Raw genomic sequence first — 27478 nt, forward strand, 5'->3', positions numbered from 1 at the left:
TTATGACTACATCTCTTCCATCCAGACTTCTAATCTGAACACCTGGAATTTCTGAATTATTTGGCACTGAAATAAAGAAGATTTTTTGTGTTATTTTTTTGGGGGGAATCTCTTTGCCTATTTGAGAATTAAGAAGGTGAGCATGTTCTTGGGTGTTTTGAACAGTTGGTTTTTTGTTTTTTTTTTTTTTTTTTTAGAAGATAGCATGTTAGTTAGTTAAAAGGGTTATTTACATAGAAGAACATACTCAGAAGTGGGTATGCTGAACATTAGCCCATAGCAGTAATTAAACATGTATAATAGCTATATGCATTTGATCCAATTCCAGTAATTAGTGATGACCAACCCACATGGCTACATCAGAATATTATTTTTAGTTCAGATTAAGAAAACCCACTCATGCCAACAGATCTGTAGGAAGCTAGGGAAAGCTGCATCACTCCAAATTATCGCTCTCCATGTATGCCCTCATGGTTTGCTCTGGGGAGACTGATTTCAATGTGAAGAGTACATGATACCTCATATTCTGATAGTGCTAAAACCCACAGGATATGTTTACGGAGGATGGAAATATTGTGAGATTCCTTCCCAGGGCTTCTCGCTTCCACCATTCTGAAGAGGAAAAAGGAGTCACTTGTTCCACCCCTTGATGTACATGACCTCTATACCCACAGAACATTAAAGTCCTGTCTGCTGAAGTATGGTTCCATTGAAACCACACAGAGTCTCTCAGGAAAACAGATTCCCTCTGAACTGGGCTATGAAAAAAGAAAGGGAAAATTCTGAATGGCTGATAAAATAGGTCCCAGATCATCCTCCACACTCTGCTTTTCCAAAATATACCTGCTCAGTCTCTACAACAATCTTGCTCTTCAAGTGCAACAACTTACATGCATTAAAAAGTCTCCTGGCACACGCATCTTAACTGCAAACTCTGGCTCTAATTTATTTTGACTCTTCAGACTTACCTATAGGCTGCTGGCATATACCCAAGAAGTGCCTGTCAGCACAAGCAGTGAAATTCCATGTTCCAACATACTGTGATTTGGGATCATTGAGGATTACACCGCACTGGTTGTTAAATTCTTCATCAAAAAGCTGAAACCCAGAAATATGCTTATCAGACTCAAATAAGGCATAAACATACTTGTATAGAGAAGGTGAAGTAACATGAGGCTAGGAGAACCTGACCTGTCTGAACTTGTTTAAGAAGTTTCAAAGGAGTGGTGCAATACAGCTTACCTATTTTACAAACACTACCAAGTGCCTGGACTCAAAATAATTCATAAGTTAAATACGGGAGAGAATATTAAATGAAAAGATTTAATGCTTAAAATAAATCTTGTTTGTGGGTGTGATTTGATTATATTTATTATGCTTCACCTTGGGTAGAGCAGTGAGCAAAATACCAATGTATAATGGTTTACAGATGCATTCTAAGTGTCACTGAACCAAGAATTATCAATGACATCTTTTTGATGACTGTTTTCATGTAGTCTTTAAATTACAAATAGAAGTTCCAGAAGAGTCATTAAACAGTTGTTTCAGCTTTTTTCCTTCACCCTTCAGTGTTTCATGTCTCAGTTCAGAAGCTGTCATCCAAATAAAGGTAAACAGAACTCCATTACTGTCAGTCACCTTGTTTGCCAATTAAAACCAGTAACTGGGGGATTTGGTCTGTTACATATTTTTTGGCCTTTTTTTTTTTTTTTTGATACAGTCAATATTCCAAATTTCATTACTTAGTAGTCAAGAGAAGTGAAAAGTCAGAACTTACATCCAGTGGAATTTTCCTTAATCTTCCTGTCAGGAGTGGGTGAAAGTTACTATACAGCAGTCTACTCTCATCTATCCACTTGTTTTCCCTTGTGCTGAACAGAAACTGCAAACCAATCCAAATATCTTTTGGCATACCAGGAAGCAAGGATGTTATATAATCTGTTGGGCAGAACAGTAAATGTACATATTGCGGTTCAGACAACAACAGTAAACATCTGAAAAACCACTTCACATAAATAAGATAATGCAATCCCCATTTGTATTAACTTAATTTTCCCAGCCCTTTATGACTGCCAAATGCTTATCATCCCTTCCTTCCATAAAATAACACCTTTCATGTCGATTTTATCTGAAGGGAACAGAGTATGGGTATTTGTCCTCCAAATTCTCATCTGAGGAGCAGGTAGTGGATTTAACCTGTTTCTCTGCCCACAACTTCGTATTCTTACACTTACATCCAAATTTCAGAAGCTGCCTTTCCACAGGTCTGCAAGATCTTCTATTGTCTCCCTGCAAAGATAATAGAAGAGCTCCCTCCTGCCCTCTCTGAATTGATGGAGGAAGTCTTATCTCCTGCCTTCCTCTCCTACTGCCGTATGCCATAAAGCAGAAACATTTCTTGAATTCTGCCAGAGTTTGCCCACCCCACCATCAGAGAAAGCAGGACAGGACAAAGGAACTCAGGTTTAGTTGGAAAAAACTGCAGCCAGGAAAACCTTAAATCAGACCCCTCTTAGTGAGCATTCTGGCACAAAACAATGGGCTTTGGTAACCCCTTGGGCACCAAAGGCATTCACTAAGCTTGTCTAGATTAGGAAGACAAATTGAAGCTATGTAATTAGCTACTGCTGACATGTCTTAACTATTGGCCACATCCCAGACTAGCCTCAGCCTATTTTCTGAGCTAGACAAAGCCATTGAAGATTTACATGTCAGAGCTAGCCAGCCTCCTAATGCCACTGGGAAGAGTAAAAGCAGCCCACAGAAAGCGGACTGTGCCTCTTTCCATATAGGTGGCCTCCACTACAGGGGGGAAACAAAAACAAACAAGAAACAATAACAAACACTTCCATATGCACCAAAGCAGACAAAAGATCGTGCTATGTAACATTTCAGAATGGCTATGCTTTTGCAATCTTAAAAGCATGCAAAAACATGCAGGTCTCAGACATGTATATTCCTGTATGGTTAGAACCCTATTCCTCCCCAATAATAGCAGTAAAAAAAAAAATTACCATTCAGCTGCTGCCTGCAGGTACACTAGTGGCCTTGCTAGTCCACCTTCCATATTCCATTTGGCAAGAGCTTATTTGCTTATAAAGAAAATATGCACTGTACACATTGCAGAATTCAAGTGAGCTACTTCAGATATACCTGCAGAGAACTGTTATCTAAAAGAATATAGATGCAAATACAGCTGTCTCATTCAGCAGTTTATCGCTGAACATTACTTGCAGCCAGCGTGAACGCATTTCCTCCTCACTGCATTTACCTCAGTAACTCTAGTTTATATGGCAGCAGAGGGGCAGGTCCCAAAGGTGGAACAATGCTGTGTTTTGCAGTCCCCTTGCCTTCCATCCTCCTAGCAGTGTCCTGGAGAGCCTGCAGGTGGTTGGTTTAGACACACTGCCATATTAAGTTGCTCAGCACGCTTAGACACAGAGGGTCCTATGTGCTCCAGCGGGCATTGTGTTTGCATCTCGTTCCCACACAGACAGCTGAGCTTGTCTTGGAAGCAGCTCCTAAGGTAGCTTTCACAGTGCAAAGTCTACAGTCTCAGTTATGCTTTAACTTCCAAAGCAAAACATGGGAATTCTTCATTCAGTGGGGACCCTTCTATCCTCATCCCTTAATGCAAGGTTTTACAATTTTTTCTTTTTATATCAGGTTAAGATCATACAGAGAAGCTGCTCTTTGAACTGGCTTAAATGTTTGCTGACTGCATTTCCATGTTATGTTTCCAGTGATGCAAACAACAACAGACAACACATTTTTAACTGGTCTTGGATTTTTAGAATGCTCTCAGTGTGCCTGTAGATAACCAAGTGATTTTATGCTCAAGTTCTTAAGCAGAACTATACTGAATTTGGAAGAGAAGCTGCATACTAAAAGTGCCCACAGTTCACCATCATACCTTGCTCAGCTTGATTTGAGATAGATGGAAGAGAGCCTCCAAAAGTTACACACTTTTCATTAGCTGCATTAAATGTTAAATATTCAGGTTTCATCTTTAGAAAACACTGCAAAATAAACATAATGAAAGTGATTTTCATCATACCATTTCTTCCTAAGAAATAACTCATAAGAAAAGGTTCTTAAACCAACCCTAAAACTCACTTCTCATTTCCTGCAATAACATATAATTACTTTTCTCAGAAAGCAAGGGAACTGATACTACCTGCATGCATTTCTTATTAGATTCAACAGAATAGGTAAATATAAAATGATGAATAATCCCACTGACTAACTCCTCTTTCACTGAGGATTAGAATTCAGTAATTTTTAATCGGCTACATCAGGATCACGTCCTGTTTTAAGAATGAGAATTCGCACATGAACTCTAAAGTCAGACAGGGTTGGGCCAGGAACCTGTATTGTAATCGATTACCTTTTGGGAGAAACTACATGGGTACTCAAAAGCTCTATTCTGCAATGATGTGAAGTAATTTGCAAACCTTGGCACAATGTCACGTGCAGATTTGATGCATGCTCCTTCTTATGTACAGAGTAACAGCAGGCCAAGTAACAGGAATCAGTCTCACTAAGACGTCAGATGACTGCCTTAAAACATAATACTGAAATATACTATACTATGGCTTCTGACCTGTGTTGGTTCATTCTTAAAAGCTGCTTCTAATTCTTAAGTGAGTTAAATCCTTAAGGCAACTTAGGAAGCAGAGTGTCTGCCAGCTTGCTGCCTGCCTATGATTACTCAGTGAGAGAATCAAGACGGTTCTGCCACAGAAACCTCATCCTGTCCCTTTCTAATCCTTCTCTTCCTTCAAAGCAGAGCCCAAGATTAGACAATACAACCAATGTTCTTGGACCTAAACATGTGGTGATGGGAAAGCAAAAAAATCTGAAAATTACTGCTTTGAAATTAAGAAACCATCGATCCTGAATAAGGGAGAGAGAAATGGGGGAAACGATTTTAATCACTGTGTATAATTTTCAAAAGCCACCTCCCAGTCCACTCCTGAACACAGGGGCTACTTCCTCACCTCTTTCAGCAGGGCACTCCAGCTTACTGGACTATGAAAAATAGGTAAGGATGATTGATCTGTATTATCTCTGTACCTTATTCCGGAACTGACGCCAACCTTTAGGGCAACCTCCTCTGACTGGGCGGTAACTGGGATCATGTTTCTCTAGTAAGGAGGCATTATTTTTTTCACAGATGAAGGGTAGTTTCATGTTACAGTTAACTGGGTAGTCTGCAGAAATATAAGTTTTAAAAAACAGTTATGGTAATGCCTATCATGCTTCAATTCTCATCCATACTTTATGACGTGACAAACACCAATCTGAAGCAAAGTCCTTTTCAGTGCAACCACAGTGAAGTACTATGCAATCTAAAGCATTAAAAGTAACAGCAGAGCAGAAGACAAACGTAAATGACTTATATCACACAGTAATATAATATTCCTAAAGATCCAGAGTCTGACCCCTTACTTCCAGTAGTAACACTTCATATAGGCAGAGATAACTTCAAACAGAAAAATCATGAAATAAGAAAATTTTTAATATGAGGACTAATCTCATATTCTGGCATAGAGGGTGTGCGACCTAAAGGTCATTCAAGCCAAAAGGAATCCTTTAACATCCATATGGAGGGCATCTGGCCTGTACTGCTTTACATGACTCCTACACTAACTGGACTAGCCTCCTAGTCAAGAGCAGTTTTTGCCTTACAGAGATGAAAACAGGTCAGCAGCATATAACAGAATTATGTGCTTTAAAGTGGAAATGATAGTCGACAGGAGGAACTATTTGTTCTCCAGGGGTTATACATCTTCCTCAATATAAAACAGTGTTGAAAAAAGGAAGTAAGAAGCTTCAAGTACCACCACGTGCATTTCCATTACTTTGTGTATCTCTTCCAGTATGACTGCAGTACTTAATGAAATTTGCATCTCCAGATGCATATGCAGTTGCAAGTATTCAGCCAAGCTCCTCTAACACAACTCTAAGACTTAATTTCCAGAGCTCAGAGTGTGTAGCATAAACACAGAGAGGTAACCACCAAAACCAGATTTCAACCTAATCAGTTTATGTCCCAAAAAGAGTGACAATCAATCATAAAAAAATTGTCATCTGAATTCAGGTTTGCCTCTGGTCATCAAGAAATACTATCATGGCTTCTACCATAAAGAAAAAATAAATTATTCAAAATTCAGTCAAATTATCATCAAGAAGCCATTCACTCCTAATTCAATATCAATTTGCATTCAATATAAGAGTTTGGGCAGAACAGTAATTACTTTTCCTTTTTTTTTTTTTAATATAATAATGACAGAGAGGGGTGAAAAAATAAAACCAACCTTACCTCTATACCAGTTCTTTCTAGAAACATACCAGCAATCCCTCAGGAATCGATTATGGAAGCGTGAAAATAACTGTAAACTGGATACAAACATTTCAGAGTCAATCTCCAATCCAATGTGATCTTCAAGTGGAAACTCTGATAGCAACAAAGCCAGTGCAAACAAAAATTTGGGCTGGTAACTGTTTCTAGGAGATGCCCTACAACACTGGAAAGGACAGAAGGGGTAAAAACTAGACTAGGAACATATAGGTGGTAGGTTCAGTAGTTATGTACCTTGCCCAAATTAACTGTGTTGAGGAGATGTGCAGAATGAGGGCAGGAGGTTATTTATCACCATGCTGCAATCGCTGGCACATTGTCAGGACAAGTGAGGAGAATGGGCAATAGCCCATTTTATTTTCAAAGTAGTATATTGCTATAGTATTTTGGCAAGCGAAGAATTTTCCTTGTAAGAAGCCCATAATCCTTCGCTGCAGCCATGAAGCCATGAACGGCACAATGCAAGGTTTGCTGTGAGTCATCTCCACTCTACAGGGCTATACTATAAGGCCTCCAAGACTTGGGCATTACCTAACTGGAAGAGTGATGTCTTAAACCAATTTCACATTCCCTGTTCTCAGGTGTTTCTCAGATACCGCCAGAGCCAATAGACAGGGTGGTTTTTTTTCCTTTTTTTTTTTCCCCAGTTCCCTAATTATTAACAGAACATAGAATTGGGCTTAAAAATCCAATAAAAGCATTTTACAGATCAATGGAATACATTAGCTATTAGGAGCACAGATTTCAAGGATTCACATGACAAGACTAAAATGTCAAAGCCCAACACCTGAAATCTAGAGGCTCTGATAAACAGGCAAGAAATGGATTATGAATTCAGTTATTATTAAGTTATTATTAATTAATTTTTTTATGTCGATAACACTTGTAATGGGAACAGAACTCAGAATTTGGCAGCTAATTAATACATTTCAACAATATTTTGAAATATACCCATTTTCTAATTGTACACACATACTGTCTTAACCACTGTTTGCTTTGTCTGAGTACTATACAGTTCTTCTCTCTCTGTTTTAGGTATTCCATGGTCTAAGTTTAGCATGGCAAGAATAGGTGCAGGTATATGTGAACAAAAGCAGAAAACAGTGGTCACTGAATAATGCTGTATTGTTTTCTAGCTTAGTTCAAATTATTTATCTTACTTCTTTGGGAGGATACAGAAGAAGTAACCTTTTACAAATTTGGGGATAAAATATTTTCCTTTGGAAACTATTCTAGTTAACTATATTCCTAAAAAGCACATCAAAAAAAGCTTACAATAAAGCACCCCATAATTATTCTACGTACGGTGAATGATAGCTGTAGCCATAATCAATAAACTTCAGCCACCACTTCTGTTCGCTGTTGGATAACTGTGGAAATAAAGAACAAAAAACCCAGTATTTTACAACCCATAGAGAAAGAGCTCCAGACTCCACTGAGGATAAATCAATGAAAAAATTAATTTTTATTTAAAATGTTTCTAAAATGTGCAGGAATTACTATTCTTCAGCAATAGGAAAGGATATGGTTCGAGACTGATATGCCAAGCAGATGGACTCCTGCACCGACCAGAAAAAAAAGCCCACATTTTTCACTGTGCTGGATAAAGCAACAGGAAATCTTGCAGCACTGTCTTAAGTGTGTGCTAGCTACACCATTCCCACAAATTTCATAGCAGGAACTCCACCAGACAACCAGGACATAGCTGCAAGCTGCCTAAAGCTGATGTGGTTCCACCAGACCTTTCTGCCTTCCTCAGAATAATCCTGTTCTTCCAGCAGATAGCCTAACAACAAATAGTTCATGAAAAGGTTAGAGATTTAGCAGGTCAAATCCTCGATTTCTCCTGCCTTGTAATTTCTCCTTCCAGGTAACTTCTTGTCAGGAGACATTTCATGAAGAGAGCTTGCAAGCTGCTAATTTCAGAAAGTATTGTTGTCTCACAAGCAGTAGCACTGAAGAAAGGTAGTAACAGAGGTGCTGAAACTTGAAATATTTTGGTAAGATTCCTTAAAAGAATGTACTTTCATGCTATGAACACCACAAACCCCTTTCAGTAAAGGCTATCAGACCATCATGCATTTCTAATTAAATTCTCTCATCAGGTGAAAAATTATGTCCTGTCTGTGCATAAAGTTAAGAGCTGGCACAATTGTTAGCGAAGTATTTGCAGACAATGGGATGCTTACATGGTGCTCCTGTTAAGACACTTTCTCTCCACTTGGAGGTGGGCTGTTTTTCCATGTTGTTAAGGCTATTTTAAAATTTTAAAAAATCTTTTTCAAGACTGACATTAAAATAATTCTCTTTCAACTCATCTTTTCCTTTTAAGTACAATTAAAAACTACTAAGGCCAACAGGAAAAAGAAAGAAATTAAGGATTAATGTTTTCTTATATTGGAAAAACTAGCAAGAGAATTTCCCTATAGTGCAAAGTATCTGTTAGAGAGATTACACCTCCTTACCTTTTCTATTTGAGATAGTATTGTCCTGAGTTTTGGGTAAGACTCCACAGAGGCTAAATCACTATCATTTTTTTGACAGTAGAAAATAGCTTCCTGGAAGCTTAGGTTTTTATCTGGTACAAACCACAGCTCTGCTCCATCAACAACAAGTGGGGCTCCATGAATCCCAATTTCATCTATGCAGAAGAAATATCACACACATAAGAAATAAATTCTGAAAAACTCATCCTTTCTTTTTCTGAATGTAATAAGAAGTTTCAGTTTGACACTGGGAAGAGCCAACACTCCTTCTTGCATTCTGAGCTCTCTCAGAATCAAATTCTATCAGTCATGACCTTTGCTGGTATCAAACAGGTATTACAGTAGTAATATATCTTTTATTAGTTTTGTTATAGAGTATTAACAACCATATACACATAGTGGAAGAATACGCAAAAAGTCCACTCACCTGGTATGTACCACTCAGGTGTCTTTGGAGTGCTACCTGTCCAGAGGAAAAAAAGGAATAGTCACTTCAAGTTCACCTTCTAACAAGACTGTGGTCACCAATAATGGAAGTGATGTATTGTACTCATGCTTCTCAGTATGCATGATGGAAAAAAAATAAAAGGAGAAGGAAATCATACACAGGTTTAATAGTTTAAACTAAGTTGATGTAAAACTAATGGGAGTTTTGCATACCTCAGTCTTAAACAACTGTGGCTTTTTTTCTCCCAAGCAGAATACAAGCATCAAAGTAGTATATCTACCCATATCTCCCCACAACAGAAGTTTCATCCCCTGAAATGCCTTTTAAGGAACAACCAAAATGGAAAAGCCTACTGGATTACAGCACTTTTCATACTGCATGGAAAAACCTGGATCTGTGCAGATATGCCATGCCATTCTTTTGTACTCCCACTCCTCTGTCTCACTACAATGACGAGCTAGTACACCAGTTTTACCAGAAGGCGGCTAATTCACCTAAGGTTGAAGCAAACTGTACACCCTAGATGTCTGTGGTCATTTAGTTACAAATATCACTAAGAAAGATTAAGTAAAGTCCACAAATGCTGCAACTTGGTGGCTTATATCACCTGACCTAATAAGAGGCTACTTCTCACTTCATGGGACAAGAAAGAATATGGGAGCAGTGATGCTGCATCCTCCTCATGGTCATTTCATTATATATCTTTGAATATTCTAAGTGCACATCTGTTTGTATGTGACATAGGCGAGACATCTCATGTACTGACCTCTTAACAGTTCAGAAAGGAAATGATAAAATATTGTTTGCAAAGTTTCTGTTATTGGGCAATAATGACAACTCAGTGGTAATAAATAATAAACTCTTTTACAGGAATAAATGGATGTAACTGCAGTTTACCTTTTGTTATCTGGCAGACCCATTCAAGTTTAGCTTCACAATCAAAAGGCCTGAAGTAAAATTCCAGGTCTCTGCCTTCATGGAAATAAAATCTCCAAAATGATCTCCGTGAAAACTGAGAGGTCTGTATAAAAGTAAAAAGAGAGAACTGAGTTAGTATGGCATAGGCTTCTGAAATATGAAATGAAACTATTAAAAAGGAACTTAGGCAAAGTCAGTATATTTTACTGTGCTTTTAGTCCAACAACTTATTTTGCAAAAAATGAGCAGATACAACTGTAACTCTTCAACTATAACTCTCCAGGCTAGCCAAGTTTGTGAAGCAATTAGGTAAAGGGCTTAAGGTCAATCTACATACAAAAGTCTCTTCTTGCAATGTTGTTTCTTTGCTTTTTTGTAGTGCACAGGATCTCATCAATGCTTATTATTGAATTATCTGTTGCAACTTCTTGCCCTGAAATGATTCTCATTTCTGCTCAAAAGAAGCAACCATCTAAGCTGGCACAGAAATAATCTTTCTTATTTAAGATTATTCCTTACAGTCAAGCTTAAAATCTGACTTCACTCTTGCTGATCTCTCCAATAAGGAGAATTTTTTATCATTTAGTGAAATAAAACGTCTATACCTAGCAGGTAGGGAAGGGAGGTTACTATATTCACAGTGTCCCCTTCAAACTGCTCTCCTCTCCACTAACATTTTTAGTATCTTAATGCTTCTTGGCCTGGGGTCATAAACATAGGAGAAGAGAATGAGGGGAAATGGCTGTGAACAGAAGCAAAGGGATGCAACTATCCTTTCCTTCAGTAAATCCTAAAAGCAGAGGTGGTTCTAATTAGGTTAAAAGAAGGGATGGTATTGGAGTGATCTTATAAAAAGTCAAGTGATGCTTCAGAAAAGTTAAAGGCCATTTTAAAACTCACGCCATCAAGACTAAATTAAGCAATGAAGAACAGAATTAGGAATTAAGCAGAGGCCTGACATTTTGAATTAGAAACCGACACAGCACTTACAGTCTATTTCACAAGTAAACAAGGAAATACAGACAATAAACACAAACACACACTCTATCCTGGCTACTGCATTCCCCTACTTTAGGTTTCAAACATTTTCTTAATTTGCAGTTCAGAAAAACTAATCTAGATTTTAAAAGTTACTGGTAGGGCTCCGTTTGCTTTTTTGTTTTAGACTCCACATTACATCCTTAAGCGTTATGTGTAATATACAAGAGATACATAGTATGGCATTATGCAATAGAGAATAGCATTGTTACTAAAATATTTTGTAGTTCAAAAGAAGTCTTAAGAAAGGTTATCATTAGCACAGCGCGTGGTTCATAAAAACTGCTTGAATAAGGGCAAACTGATAATAGGTGTAGACTGATAAAGGGAACACTAGCAACTTTTCCACTATGCAAAGAAAACATCTCAGCAGTCAACCTAAATTCAATATATGGCTGGCAAAAGTATTTTTTCCAAGTACTTCCATGTAAAAATAGGCATGCTGTTATTAAAAACCTTGAAACTAACCTTTAATGCAGCACAGTCTCTTGTATCATATTCATCTTCCAGATAATCGAGTGGCATAACAACACTAGTTACCTACAGGATGGACACGATGAAAGAATCATTACTTTATGACTAGTTTTGCTATGGTAATCCCCAGAGATGATCATTCAAACCTGGGATCCCATTATGTTTATCACTATTAAAATATTTGTTAAATGGCAGTTACTGGATCAGGTTTGAGTCTGTGTACCTGTTATTATGGGGGGAGAGAGGGAAAGAACTCACTATTTCAGGCAAATAAATCAATTACAGTGAGTAAGATATTTTTGGAGACGCCTGACATATCAAGGAGATGAACTGATAAACCATCCCCTCTGTTGTGGCATGAAGACATGCTGTTCTCTCCACCAGCTCCTAGATGTTTACTACCATATTTCTGTTAAAATATTTTAATGCAATAGAGACAGAAATCAGGTTAACCTTATTAAAGATATGTTTTTAACTGGAAATCTGCCTGGATGGCAGCTCTCTCTTAAGTGCACAATCTTCTTCTGAATTATTAATCTGTTGAAGGATCTGTCATATTTTAATTAAAATATTTATCAATTTACTTTCAATCCAGTCCAAGCTGAAACAAATCAGGACATGATGTTTCCTAGTTAAAGTTAACTTACGGGTTTATCATCACTCCATTGCCAGGTTCCCAAAGAATCTGGACTCCTCTTATTCATTCCAATCCATACCCATCTGTCATTGCTGTAAATAAACAATATAAAATCTTAAGCCAAGTATATGGTTCAGCTCATTTAATAAAAAGACTGACCTATGTCATGGCATTACTGAGGATCAAGCAGCAAAACCAAAGGTTTACTACTGCAAGTTGTAGCAGTTCAAAGAGAAAATGGGCATAATGGCTAGGACCTCTTCTGCACTTTTCTTTAAGAAGATCTGTAGGTTGTCTTTCCCTGACCACAGAGAAAACTAACTAAATCAGATAATTTCTTTGTTCGCTGCATCACCACTTCATCAGTTGTCACTTGATATAAAGGTCTCTTTTCCACACTCTTCTTCCAGAATCACACACACTTTATTTGGCTTGCTCCTCTTTCTCTTGTCCATCTCAGGTCATCTCTCTCTACGCAATCAGCTCAAATATACTCTTCGTCAAACCACATGAAAACTTCTACTCATACAGAATAACTGCCTTCATATTTCTGTTAAGTTTGTCAGTGATATAAACAAACCAAGCATGGGCACATATTTAAATTATGCACCTTAATAAAAGAGGCATAGGCATAAATGAGCACATAACACCACTGACTCTAATGCTTGCATAAAAGAATGGCAATAGAAATTTTACTCTATTTTACAGGATTGCAGTCAGAACTGTATTTTTTTCTAGATTTTACTTCTTCATTTTCCATAAACAGGAGATGCTTAAATTCAACATTTCAGCTATGCTCCAAGATACAGTTGCCTAAAAAAATGGGGTTACAAGGTAAATACTTAAATCTGCAGTAACAGCCTTTACCATACTCTTTACTATTGCTTATGAATCTAAAATTACTTTAATGAAATATGTGCTAGTCCAACTGCAAGGTTATTTTTGTACTGCAACCTCTACTTCTCAAAGTATCAATTTTGTGCTAGGTACTGAAATTTATGGTAATTCACTCCAATCCGCTACCCTGCCCAAAAAAGGCAATAGACACTGTTCTGAATGATAGTATCGGTTGGAAACAGCAGAGGGGAGAAAGACCATGAGTCTTCCATTAAATCACAGGCTATGTGAAACCCTACTGCAATAGAGGTGTGGAAAAGGCACTCTCATCAAGATTGTCTGACAGTGATAGTAAAGTATTGATGTCACAGTACAGGGCTCTTGTAAAACTGTATCAGGAGTACTACTCCACAAACTCATGTTGTACCAAATACAGAGAAGGAATACAGGATATTTGAGGAAATGAGAGTTAAGGTGAATAACAAGAATTAAGGATTTTCTTGTCTAGCCTTGTCAAAGAAAGACAGGGAAAGGATATAATTATTCTTTACGATATATTAGGAGACTAAACCCCCAAGAAGAGGAGCTATTGAGCAAAAAGGACATTGTATCTGAAGGAAACACAACTCAGAAATAAGTTTAGACTCAAAACTGGAAAGAGATGTCTGACCAGCAGAGGTCAGAGTTTGGAAAAGGCTCCCAAAAAAGTAGTGCTGACAAAGTAATTTTAAGACAGAACTTGGAAAGTTTATGAAAATAACTTTACTACATAGAGGGACAGACTCAGACCCAGGCTTACCTGCATAAGCAATGTTATGAAATCACAGGGCAATGTTAAGAAATTCTTTGATAAAACTGTGCCACTACCTTTCTGCACATATCACCATAAAGATGCTAAATTGAGCCTGAAACAGCTGACAATGCAGCGCCAACAAACAACAGTTTAGCCCAGAGTATGTGGGCTAAGTACATGAAAGCCAAGAAGGGCAACAACATTTTATTTGGGAGGGTTCCCATTAGGAAGAAAAGCATCAGCCACCAACAAATCTCATTTTTGTTTTTCTCTCAATTCCAGCATTAATTTTCTGACATTGGTGTGATAGTGTGATCACACTAGTGTGATCTTATCATACTGAATAGTCTTTAGTCTTTTAATGATATCACTAAGGAGCCTTTAAAGAGCCTAAATGCCCTGTATAACTCCAGAGGGAAAACTGTGAGCCAACATTCACAGCTGTCAAGCAGCTAAGTAGCTTTTGGCAATTTGCCTTTAGGATTTTATTCTTCTGTGATTGTTCTTTCCAATTACGAATCAGACATCGCTTAACCCTCCCCTCCTAATCATCACCTACAGGCTTAGTGCAGTTTAAACAATTGATCATTACAGAGGAATATCTACTGAAAAGAAAATGAGACACTCATCTCAAAAGGATCCGCAGTAATTACCTGAGGAACTAGAGCAATTTTTCCAAAGTCGTTCAACTTGTATTTGGCTTTTATGTAACAAATAAATAAATAAATAAAAATTAAAAGTGTGCCAGGTCAAGAATTTCTCCACCTTATCTCCCAATTTACAATTACTGGCCTGCAAACATAACAATGTTTTCCAGATGACTGGGCACTGACACATTAATGCACATTTTTTGCTTCTTTTAGAACTGTTCAGACATGACCATGAGTAATTCAGTAACTGCTACACTATCTTTGATAGCACTTTTAAGCTTAAGTAAAGCCTTTTGATAGCCCTCTGAAATTATACTATCACCTCATCACAGAAAAGAATTCCACCAACTATCCAAGCCAAATATGAATTAAGACTCTCTATGGCAACTACGCTTGCAGCAAGGAATTTGCTTGTACTTTAGGTATCTGTCTCCTCATTGCAAAGCATTTAAAATTCATCCTATGGACTGGTATCAAAATGGATTTATCAGTGCCAGAGTATTCATTGAGCTACCTTCCTGGAACTGCCTCTAAAACCTAGATTATCCTGAGTTTTAACCTAAAAAATAGGTGCAACTTGTGCTTTACAATGGACTCCATGCTGATTAAGAATAAAAGACCCTAAATCTCCAGCAGACCCTAAATCTCCAGCAGACCCTAAATCTCCAGCAGACCCTAAATCTGCAGAATACTGGTGGCTTTTCTCTCACACAGACCTAAAACTTCACAAAATTCAATGTTGTGCAGGAGTGGATAAATACAGTTTAGATCAACGTGAGGTGAATATAAATCAGTAGTTTTCCTACTGTCATATTCTAGCTGCTGAAACAGAAAAAGGGGGTTTTTCTGTCCCTTATGTCAGCTCCAACACAAGATTAAGAGCCTGAGTGAAGTTACTGTGGCTTGTAGTTCAACCTAGCTCTTGACAAGAGGTAACACGTGTACATCTGGGCCAACTCCCTAATGGTGCAATTTAAGGCACCATTTAATTTTAGGCAGTGCTGCCCTAAAAGTATATATGAAGCCCATTTGACCCCCTGCTCTTCCCTCTGTAACAGGCCACTGCCACTAGCTGGAATCTCCGTCCTGCTAATCACCTACTCTTTAGCGGAAGAAAAGAGAAGCTGTGTTAATGCAATTACTACAACTTGCATCTCAGCTTTCTTGCTGTTTTGGCCAGTGTGTTGAGAATAAGATCAGTTTTTTCTTGCAAACTCAAGTGTTAGTGAGGCTTTCTAGATTCAGAACAATTACAGCAGCAGAGCTGTGCATATAAAAGGCAACTAATTTTTCAGTAAGGTGTCTCATTGAAATGTTATTTCTAACCAATCCAAGCTGTCACTCTCCTTGCGTCCAGCGTCGCTGCCAGCTATAAGCTGCAGAATGCTCACAAAAACAATCCTAAAAGAATGGAAGTAACTGACCCGGATCTGCTCTGCCTGTATCATGTCCCTCAAAGTGAAATGAGGTTATCTCCTATTTCTTTCAGACAGGGGAAGGCTGGCAGGCAAATTTTATTTTCCTTTCCAATGGCAATCACCCGACTTGGCTGGAGCAATTCTAGAATCCGAGTAAAGAACAGAATGGACTAGGCAAGCTGCCCTTTTCCTGGTGAACCAAACTGACTTTTGCTAACATTTAAAAACAAACAATTCTCAATGAGTCACCGGAGAACTGTGCAAGGGGAAAAAACCCGAAACCAAAAAAGCCAAGGTGTGGCTCCTTCCCCAAGCTGAAATGAGTGCACTGAATGAATAGTTTAGGTCAGAGTTTGCACTGAGTAAATGCAGGGAACACGGACAAACTGCATGCCAGTGCACTCCGGTAGCTAATCACATCTAACGTTATCTTAGGAGGATTTCTCCCAGTTACCTAAATTATTTGTTCTTGGTGAAATAATTCACTTAGTTTCTTCTCTCCTTTCTCAAGTGAGTTTATTTTCAGACAAGCCACCCTTCACTCTTGATCTCCAAAATGCTTTATATAATCACCACCTCTGAGTAATTTAAAAGTATAACTAGCATAACAAACTTAAACACTTCATTACGCTATCTAAGCAAACAAACATTTTTTTAAAAGACTTCAGGCAATATCAAACGTAGTATTTCTGTCCAGGAAGTTCTGCAATGCTTGAAAAGGGGTTAACCCAGATGAAAATTCTGTGTTTTGGGTTATATATTTGACACATGCAGTTACTGCAACACTGACTGCAAAGTCAATTTATACTGGGCTCAATATATTGCCCTGTATTTACATACTGTGCTCAATATATTGCCCCTTATTTAAGTTCTGGTTGAATAATACCGAAGTACTGGGACTTTCGTTCTTCCAGGCTAAGTTCAAGTTTTCTGAAATATGGGAACTGCAGTAGCATCATGTGTCAGCTGACTTTCTGGAAAGACAGGAAAAGTCTCCACCTTTAAACTCCTAACAAAAAATGGCTATTAACTATAATTAATACCTCAGACATTCTGCAAGCTGAAAAGTAGTTCCAAGTACTTGTAGGAAAATAAAATAAGTTACTTCTCTATTCATGTTTCATAGTAGATTAGGTACACTAAAACAAAATTTGTAATTGCAAATTACAGTATAATAAGATCTATAGCTAAATATAATTTGTGCACTAATTTTTATTTCAGGGACTTTAGTCACTTTAGCAAAGAAGTCACAAGTGACTTTTATACAAGCTAAATCATCTATATATAGAGCATACAAGTTTGTTTTTGTCTCTTATTAAGATAAACATTGAGTAATTTTCATGATTTGTGCACTTCTAAAAAAAGTTCACTGGGTTTTCAAGAAGGCATCTCTTCAGTCATCAAGTTTCAAAATTTAATCACAGTGTTGTATGTTGGCAGCTTCTGAAATAATCCCGATTTAGTTTGTTGATTAAAAAATTTAGATCACATAACTGGCAACATTTGAGTTTAAGCTGGCAAAAGTTCTGAAAAACAAGGCTGCCAATCAAAAAAAACCATATTACACAAGGATCTGACATCACACCAATGCCTAATAAAGCTTTGCAGTGACAGTTCCTTTGATTAAAAATAGAGCCTTAGACTCATAAATTATGTAGCATTTAATTTGTTGATACCAGAAAACTCAACATACCCATCTAATGCCCATATAGTGTTATTGCAGTTATGCCAAATGGGATCCGTGCCAACCAGATTGCTGGACACCACATTATTCATGTTTTCAAAAGATAGCACCCAGTTTAGTCAGGAAGCATTTAATGAATAAAGATGAGACCTATCTAAAAAACTGAAATAATAACTCATCTCTAAAGAACATATCAGTAAAGAATAGGAACAACTATCACCCAGTTGTGCCAAAATTCAACACAAAGAAGGAAACACTTATAACAACACAGACTTAAATTCATGTAATGGAAGATGCTCAAAGCAAATCTCTCTTTTCCTGCGCTCCCTCTAGCAATGTGAAACATTTGCCCAAGCTGTACTCCCTTGACATTTTCCAGGAAGGCAGTGACATGACCAGCAGTTCAAATGCCACATCTAGCCATTTTTACTGTGGGAAACACAGTCACCATACACTATCTCATACTTGCCATTTGGGGTCAGCAGCAGCATTTGCTATCTACTGCAGAATGCAACTGAAATCAGTATTTTAGCCCATGGCTAGTTTGTTACCTGATTATTTTTCTCAAGATAGAATGAAGTGCCTTGATTTCTTCTGAGTGACTAAAACTAGGCAGATGGCCTCCCAGCGCTTCACAGAACCTTTCTGCCTCTTCCCAGGTCCTGGTTCGCAGCACTCTTTCACTGTGGAAGAACTTCACAACAGCCAAACATCAGAGTAGAAAATGACACAAATGACAGCATTTTTAAAACACTCCTGTACCACTCAAATATGGCCACCCTAGGTAGGAATGAATAATTGTTTTTTTTTTCCCTGTTGGACAGTTCTCTCCATAGGGAGAGAGCTTGACTTCTTAACAATTATTTTATTTTTTTTCAGTTTGTTTGACAACAGCCAGACTCTGAAGTTTAGCTGACAAGATTTGTTTCAAATGCAACGTATTCCATATGGCAGGCTTTCTCTGTTTTTCTTTACCAGAAAGATTTTACTAAACAACACCCAACTCACTCCAAAACTGCAAGCCAAATTATAGGTTTTAAGGGATGTTGTTCTTTCAAATTTTTGGTGAACCGCAAAGCCCAATTTTCACTGAAACTGGGCCCGTTTGGGTGCTGCAGGTGAAGAAAGTTCTTCAGCACACCCTTTGCTACCTGCATGTATCAGAGTTGCATACTTGGCTCATACACCTCAGCTAACATGTCCACTTGATCTCCTTGACTTCAGTCCAAGCCAGTTCCCGTCAGCCGGATCTCTCTGCACAGACATGCTGCACTTGGTCAACAAGAGTTTTGAAGAAACTGCCAGGGCCAGCTGTCACATCCCATCAGCTATGGGACAGCTATGCTGCACATCAGCTAGACCCATCCCTTCAGGATCCTTGTCCACAGCCTTGTTATTCAAGCTGGGTTTCCCCACTTTGCTACATGAGCTGTTTACAAGACACAGTTCATTGCAGACGCTGAGTCCAGAAATAATGAACAAACAATCCAATAAACAGCCTCAGTTTTAACTTGATTTGATTGTTAATAGGAGGGGAAAACCTTGCGTTTCTAAATACAAACTTGTTTAAGCCATTCCAGCTAACAGCATGGCTGCTTACTTCCACTATTTACTTCAAAAACAGTAAAATACAATTGAGACTGCACTTTTTCGATACAGTTTGATATCCGTATTCAAACCAGAGAAAATCACACCTCTCCTATCTACACTCTTAGAGTATAGAAAGGAAAAGGACAAGGGAAGGCGATGCAAAGCGCTTCTCCTTCCCTATTCAGGTGTCTCTGCGTGCCAGATGATGGCAGGCAGGCTAGGATACAGACACGGCATGCTCCATCAGCACCAGGCTCCTGAGATGGCCGCACGGGTGAACGCTGTCGCCCACTCAGCCCTGGTGTGCAGAGCTGGCCACAGAAAGAGCAAGGGGAAGCACACTGCATCTTTCAGGAATCGGCAGAGGATGACTGCATGAGAACATCTGGAGGCAGTCAGCCTGAACCAACATGAATTCCTCCTCCCAGTGTAAAACATCTTTGAAATATCCTTCAGAGCAGCTATAAGCCACAAAATGGCTAATCACACACTTGCTGCAAGGCAGTAACGAGCAATTAACATCTAATAGGAATAACATTTTACCTTATAGCAGGCAAGGCCGGATCCATTGTGCCACCCAGGGGGACAGGGATCAGTTGGCTTTGGAAGCACTTCTGGCTCCTTGGGCAGCCCGATATATTTTTTGCAGACAGAAAATGCTTTAGTGGTTTTACAGTCCTTCGTTTCCCACTTTCCAAGAGACTTTCCACTGGGCATGGCCACACATCCTCCTGAAAACTCTAAGATGTAAGCCACCAAAGACATATTTAAAACTATTGGCTGGTTTTCCAAAAAATCCATAGATTTCTGAATGACTGTTTTATTTCATCCTTGGAGTTCTGTAACATGGTACTCCAATGCTTGCTCAATGTAAAATGATAGTATTTTTACATATTTTTTTAATTGTTAAATTTACCTGGTTGCAAGGAATTCCAGTTAGTGTATGTCACAGTTTCAGTTTTTTCCCCATCCACTGTACCCCAGGAATATATTCCCGATTGGCTAATATCCTGCAAACCGGTCCAGAAGTATTTTTCTTCAACTTTGGTGTGTTTTCTAATTAGACTGTTTATAAATTCTTGCTCAAATCTGAAAATTCACGGATTAATTTGAGTCAATATTTGAAAGATATCTGAAACTACTGAGTCAATTTGAAAACTAGGCATACTATTACATGAGTTAGTTCAAGTGGTTGTCCAGGCAGTCCCATATTCAACATGGAGTCAGCAGGCTGGGAATTCCCATACTTCCAAGAAGGTTTTACACTGTAGGTTTACCATTGTCACGCCATGGAAAAAACATGGTTTGCTAGTTCTCTGCAAAAGCAATTCTGTCTCTATTTTTTCTTTATAAACCGCTAATTAGCATACATAGGTTTTAATCTCTGACTATATCTCCAGGTTCCTACTGTAAAACATGCCATAAATTAGAGAGATGTGCTTTACCTGTTCATCACTGTAAGATTGCACTGTGCTCCAAATGAAACTTCCGTTTTATAAATCTTGTAACAGTAGTTTCCATGTCTCTCCCACCCCTGGTTAGAGAACAAAAACCACATTTATACATAACAGCCTAATTTAGGCATTATCTACAGGAGAAAATAAATCATTGCTAACATTGGTTGGTGCCCACAAGCCAGCACAGCATACACAAGAAAGAAATGCAGTGCATCACATACAAGGTCCAGTATCATCAACTCTCAGATTCACGGTTCTAAGAAATAATGCAACCATGGGAATAAAATACACCACTGTTTTAGCTCAACTGTGCAGAGTCTTCTGACTGCTATGTGCATTTAGAGAGAGAAACACAAGGGCGACAGCCTAGTCCTATTCAAAACAATAGGAGTTTTCATGCTGTTCCACCAACACCAGGATTCAAACAGAGGAATAATAAGAGAGCATTACTAGTGTTTCTTTACTTCTGAAAAAAATATTTTATACCAAAAATGTGTGAACTTACAAAATTTCCCTATTATTCAAATCTTTTCCCCTATATTTACACTGAAATTTCAAGGAACATTAATGCGTTACCTCTTCGCTAGCCTACCAATGCCACTGGTGTCTGAACAGCACAAACAGCTGTAACTTCTACATGCTGGCAGTCTCTGAAGAGACAGAGTAAAAATACTCTGAGGTTGTGCAGAAAGAAAGATAAGCAGTAAACACGTTTCCTCTTGCAGGCAATATGCCACACAAAACTGAAAGAAAGAACTCTGAAGTAGCTAGTAATACCATCCCAAGATTGTTCAAAACAGAAAAGACTTATTTTCAAGCCTTATTTATGCTGTAACATGTTATACTGTAAAAAAAAAAAAACAACCCAACCAAAAAAAACAAAACAACCAAAAAAATCCCCACCTTTATTCAAGTCAAAGAACAAAAATGAGAGACAAGTGAAGCATAACAGAAACCTAAAGATATGCAGGGGTTGATAAATGAGATTATGTTGCAAAGTGCTTATCCTAAATTTTAAAACATACTTAAAGCGAAAACCACAGAGCAAATGGCATTAGCGATAACATATCTATTAAAAGCAATTATTTTTTTTCAAACACAACATCTCCTGCGTACAAGTTCATAATACTTTCATCAATAAACAGAGCGGTAATACATCCAGAGCCTGCTTAGGAGAATCTGAAATTTGGCTCATGCTACATAAATGTCCTTTTTCAGCTAAAATGTTCCATAGACTTTATTGTATGGGCAAGAAGGAAAAGGGAAGTAGAGGAAATAAGTAATTTTATGCAGGTTTCTGAACCAAGTGAAAGTAAAAGAAATACAGACTTCCTATTACCTCTTCCAATGAACAACTTTTATCTGATTTTGTTTCATTCAAAATCTCTCCTTTTTTCTTGCATACGTATTTCAATTTTTCTTCACAGGATTTGACTCTCCACTGTCCCATCTGTGAGAAGGAAAGGAAAAAAAAGTATTTAAAAATCTAAAATCTTTCAATTTCCACAGTGCAGGGGCTGAGTTTTCATAAGGAGGAAAGCCAAAATGCCTCTAGCAAAAACATTGGGGGCGGGATACCCTGGATTATATGCATAGGTGCATGTTTGGAAGGGAGAGAGAAAGCTGACAAATGTGGAGATGGGAGGATTCTGGATCACATCTGAAAAGGGAAGAAAAGGCCAGGGTTGTGCCAACTCTCTCAGATCAGGGAGAGAACGGGTGCAGGGGGTGTGCTCAGCTTTCTGCAGAGGCAGGGAGGAGGCAGCTCAGAGGAGCTGAGCACATGAGCTCTACTGCCAGCCTGACAGCACAGCAGGCAGACGCTTGCCCCAGTTTTCTACTGAATCTGGGAGATGAGATACAGCCTGCTACCCTCTTCACTCCTCTTTGTGACCTCCTTCTCTCACCCACCCCTTGCTTCTTCTGTACTGTATCCCCCCACTGTCTGTCCTCTCCTCTTCTCTTACTGAGGTATCTCACTACCCATCCTCAGATAGGTCCCCCAAACTGGTCCTGGAGATGACTGAACCCAGCTTTTCCTTTCAATAGTTCAGCCCACCTCCTTCCTAGCTCTCTGCCACAGACATGTAAGAATTATGTAAGAATACGGTAACCCAAAATGCAGAGTGACAAAGACAACTGGCTGGCCAACAGCAGAGCCAGTCTCAGCGCTGTGAGCAATTTCTTCCATTCTTTGCAGTACACAGCTACCAAGTGTCAGCTAAATAATTTTAAGAAATTTGCTTGTGGAAAAATGATCATCTGTATTTTAAAGATTATTCCAGAAATAAAATCAGTTACCTGCTTTACCCTCCCCTTGACTTTCACACCCATCAGTGTTGCCTCTACTATGATGGAAAAAGCCTAGAAAAACGCAACACTGTATTCCTACCTCGCCAGAATATGACACACAGTTAGGAGTGGTGTTAAAAGAAACTTTTGGTTCATTCTGATCCCAATATGTAAAAACCACAGCTGAGCGATCTGACCATTTGAACAAGGTTGGTACATCTTCATTCACGAGACCCATCCACATTTCTTCCTTAGCATCTGTAATTTAAAATTAGGACAACACCATAGGTTCAAAATAATATTCAAACTAATTGGAAAGGAATGTGAAATCAGCAAAATTATGTTTTTATCACTATACTGCACACCATAAATGCCACAATTTTTTTCTTACAGTGAGAAAGGGGATTTGAGACGACTACAGTAAGTTTTTGTTATCTTGTTTCTTAACTTATATTCATGAATGTGAATAAGCTTCACAGAGAAGGTAACAAATGGAAAAAAACACCCAGAAATAATGAACACTCAAGCAAAAAAAGCTCAACCAAATTTAATTTTTAGAGTGCACACAAAAACATAAGACCACAGAGTACAGATAACATTTATTAGTTCAGTGACCCAGTAGACAAATATTGACCCAACTATCTACAGTTCTCTTTGAATGAGAAAATTAGACACAAGGTATTAGGCAACTAGAAGTAGGTTAGCCCAATAAATAAATAAATAAATAAGAGCAAACCAAAACAAGAGCTAATACAGAGGGACTGGACCTGAACAGCAACCCTCAATGCTGAGCTTGTACCCAGGCTAGTGCTAACACCTTCATTTAAAAGCTAGAGGCTATGACAATCACATGCTAGAACATGGAAAGCGGTTTGTAACGTGTGGTGTGCAGCACTTGGTGCTTGACCTTTACAAGTATCCCAACTCACCATTATGAAGCTTTGTAACAACCAGTTCGACATCTGCTAATGAGTGTATGCTGATGAGGTTACTCTTATTTGCTTTGCACAACTCATCTGCCGTACTCCAAGGTGCCTGGTTGTTTACCAGCATGTAGCAAAAACCATTGTGGGGAAGCCAGCCCAAATCACAGCGAGTATCCAAGTGTCTCCAAAACTCTAATAGTGAAGAGAAATGGAATTAGAGGCTTTTGTTTTACATTGGCTAGTGTAATGGGTTGGCATTTTCTTTGTGTTTTAAATCTAGCAGCACCTTGAAAACAGCCAGAAAGTAGTGATCAGAATGTGTTCACATCTCTTCAGAGCTAATATTTCAAGAAATGGTCAGAACTTAGTCAAGCAAATAGACTTGACTGAGAAGCATTATGGGGATTAGTATATTTTGGGGCCATGAGGTAGGCAGAAGGAGAAAGAAGTTAGTGGGAGTGAAAGTAAAAAGCTGGAATGCATTACACCAAGCTGGTCTTAGTGTAAGCGAAAGGTTCGGAAGTAACAGTAAGCAAGATTTCAAAAGCAATTAAAGGCAAAACAAGTTACTTCATTGCAAGACAGCAGCTTCAACAAAAAGTTGCTTGTTTTGTTCTGGCAGGGGTTTGCACTTTTATAGGGCATTATTATCTATACACAGCACCATGCATAACACCAATTTTGAATAGCTCACAATAAAACAAATATTTAGTTCTAAATATTTTTTCTTCTGAAAACTAAGATATTCAAGAATTCAAACTGGTTTTAATGCATGCTGAAAAAGGTATATACTAATAACCTTTCTGGATCAAAATACACTATAAAATACTCCAATCACAAGAATTTTGGTTTTTAATCAACAAAACACTGTATAAACACTGGTAACAACTCCACATACCCCACTGAGGAGCCGGAGAACACATAAGGATGGTTAACTGACAACTAGTTTTCAAGGGATCATTTAAAAATTGGAACCAGTTTAGTTAAATTTAAACTGCTTACTAATTTTTTTTTCCTCAAAGGCACACACCTCCCCTGGGGGAGCCAGAGAGAATGTGCCTTAGCCAGTGATGCTCCATGACACTTTCCACCTCCAGGACACTGCTTCATCCCTCTTATCCCCTAGTCCTCCCCCTCATCCAAGGACAATCATCTTCCAGTAGAAGTTTTCCCATGAGAGCCCCACAAGCATGAGCCCGGGAAACTGGGTAAGGCCAAAGCACACATGGAAGAACAAGAACAGGCCAAGGATATGGGAAGAGCTGGACACCCAGGGACAGGTAAATGGCCAAAAGCATGGAAGCAGTTATATGTCACAGCTGGACCCTGTAAAGGCTGAAGGACTGTATGTGTGTGTGGGGGGGAAGGAGAGAATAAAGCTTTAAACTGTTCTGGTTTTCCTACTGTATTATTTACTTTTATCTTCTAAGAGCTGTTATGGATCCAGGAAAGACTATACACTGGGCAAGCTACCAACTCTTGCACTCTGTTTTCCAGTGCTGGGCCTGGTTTCAAAGGATAGTAAGGCCATCTAACTACTTCTGTTTGAATTCAACAGAGTTTGATCCAAGCCCCAGGTAGGTCCCATTGTATTTCAATACACACAAAGAGTGAGAGGAATGGGCTTCAAGCAGAGATGGAAAGGTCTGAGGTGTAACTGCCAGTTCCAGAATTCCAGTAGCACATGAAAGAAGGCACAAGCCATGGAGAAAAACATGATGAAAAGGGCAGGACTGTGCTGGGAAATGCTTTACATATGAATGAGAAACCTGCAAAAAATGAAAGCTATTTGTGATGCATCATCTTGACACTGAAGATACAGAGTTTGCTTCCGCTCCGCTAAAAAACCCAAAGCTGTTGTGAAACTGTTTTGGCAGAAATGCCTAAGAAGGCATGGGGAGGGCAAAAAAGACTCTAAGTCAACATTATACTCATAGTAACATACAAAAATGCAAGTTGTCCTACCTGGGAGGCTTGAAACTTCACTGAGTGACTTCTCACAAATATATGGAAGTGGAGTCTCACAATGGTAACTCTGCCACTGACCCGAGGCAGCATTCATCACCACGCAGCTAGTCCCATCCAACGGGGACAAACTCTGCATATCTATAGACAGGAACAAATAAAAATAGAAGAGCACAAGTTATCAAACAGTAAGGTAGTGACTGCTTCTTTTTTCTATTGCTTTTCAATACAAGAATAATATACTTTCCATAGTACAGCACCTTGTATTTGAAGAACATAACTTGCTTTGAGTGAAGGCACCTGTCCTACCATAGGTCCCGCAGAAAGTTTTTTGTAAGAGAGAAAGTTACAGAATCAAGGAATCTGGACTTCTTTTCTAATGTTTAATCATAGAACCAGGAGGAATGTTCTATTTACAATACAACAAACCCTTGGCTGAGCACTTTCCCAGACTAGAAATATCTCAGGGGAGAACCCTTTTTGCAGCCCTCAGTTTCCTTTGGCAGCCCCTTTCCAGCCTCACTCCAAACACAGCTCTGCACTCTTTCTCTCAACACTAACCATAACCCTTACCTTAACAGAAACCTGAGACAAGGCCCCAAATTAAAAATATCACAGAGAAGAACTCTTTTTTGCATTCCCCAGCTTCCCTTGGCGCCCCTTTCCAATGGTACTTTTTGGCTTTCTCTTTCTTTGAGCCCCAATGCAAACCCGAGCTACATTCTACGCAGAGCACCCCAGCTACCCCTGCCCTAGGTTCGTTCAGTCTCACATACAAAAGGCTCAGGGTGGATCTCATGGGAGAGTACAACAGAGACCAGGCCAGGCTCTTTTCAGAGGTGTACAGTGAAAGGACAAGAAGTAATGGGCACAACTTGCAGCTTGCAAAATTCCTGTTAGATAACAGCAAATATTTTTCACAAGAGGGATAGACATTAGTATGTCTGCCCTAACTGCAGACTACATTATGCCACTGTCACTTGGGATAGTCTGGTCTCTAGCTCTGCATTACAGTCTGACAGTGTCATCACAGTTCCAGAAGAACGTGCAGCGGTAGTACAAGCAGCAGAAAAGTCCTTCATCTTTACAAAAGAAAGACCACATTTGGAAAATCTCACAGAAATTTCTTAGTAAAGCTTTCAAAGAAGTAACAGAAACCACTTCCTATCTTTCCCAGAACTCATGTTGCAGCACTATTCTAGAAACTGAAGGAAAAAGAGAATTCCACTTCAAAAAGGTCAAATTCAGCTTGAATGACAGAACAATATTACCTTCAGTATTCCTGATTATTATTCCTCCAGGATTCTCACGTATACACATCCATGGCATATTTGTGAGAATATTACAAATACATGCTGAAGATTCCAATCAAACAAGACTCTCACCAATTCTACTAGGAACTTGGGAGCAATTAAAACGTTTTTTTCAAAGGTTTTATACTTCTTTCATCTTCAACTTGAAACAAATTTAAGCAACCTTGAAGTTTAAAAACACAAGTTGG

The 27478-nt window shown here is 38.7% G+C and overlaps 1 protein-coding gene across 1 annotated transcript in view; it reads right to left on the minus strand.

Annotated features, from left to right (window-relative positions):
• Nucleotides 1–27478, minus strand: part of LY75 (lymphocyte antigen 75) — a 48248-nt gene that overhangs the window by 15192 nt on the left and 5578 nt on the right. The window contains exons 6-24 of the mRNA XM_072874390.1: nucleotides 25978–26118; nucleotides 24016–24204; nucleotides 23187–23344; nucleotides 22134–22244; nucleotides 20783–20871; nucleotides 20254–20426; nucleotides 19881–20077; nucleotides 18299–18441; nucleotides 12376–12457; nucleotides 11723–11794; nucleotides 10196–10319; nucleotides 9278–9313; nucleotides 8830–9005; nucleotides 7670–7734; nucleotides 6326–6402; nucleotides 5077–5213; nucleotides 3914–4019; nucleotides 1778–1938; nucleotides 969–1098 (exon numbers count right to left, since the gene is read on the minus strand). Coding sequence (XP_072730491.1) covers nucleotides 969–1098; nucleotides 1778–1938; nucleotides 3914–4019; nucleotides 5077–5213; nucleotides 6326–6402; nucleotides 7670–7734; nucleotides 8830–9005; nucleotides 9278–9313; nucleotides 10196–10319; nucleotides 11723–11794; nucleotides 12376–12457; nucleotides 18299–18441; nucleotides 19881–20077; nucleotides 20254–20426; nucleotides 20783–20871; nucleotides 22134–22244; nucleotides 23187–23344; nucleotides 24016–24204; nucleotides 25978–26118 — 2367 coding nt within the window. The remainder of the gene's footprint in view (nucleotides 1–968; nucleotides 1099–1777; nucleotides 1939–3913; nucleotides 4020–5076; nucleotides 5214–6325; nucleotides 6403–7669; nucleotides 7735–8829; nucleotides 9006–9277; nucleotides 9314–10195; nucleotides 10320–11722; nucleotides 11795–12375; nucleotides 12458–18298; nucleotides 18442–19880; nucleotides 20078–20253; nucleotides 20427–20782; nucleotides 20872–22133; nucleotides 22245–23186; nucleotides 23345–24015; nucleotides 24205–25977; nucleotides 26119–27478) is intronic.

The sequence above is a fragment of the Ciconia boyciana genome, chromosome 10, assembly GCF_034638445.1.
Source record: "Ciconia boyciana chromosome 10, ASM3463844v1, whole genome shotgun sequence".
In the NCBI taxonomy this organism is placed as follows: domain Eukaryota; kingdom Metazoa; phylum Chordata; class Aves; order Ciconiiformes; family Ciconiidae; genus Ciconia; species Ciconia boyciana.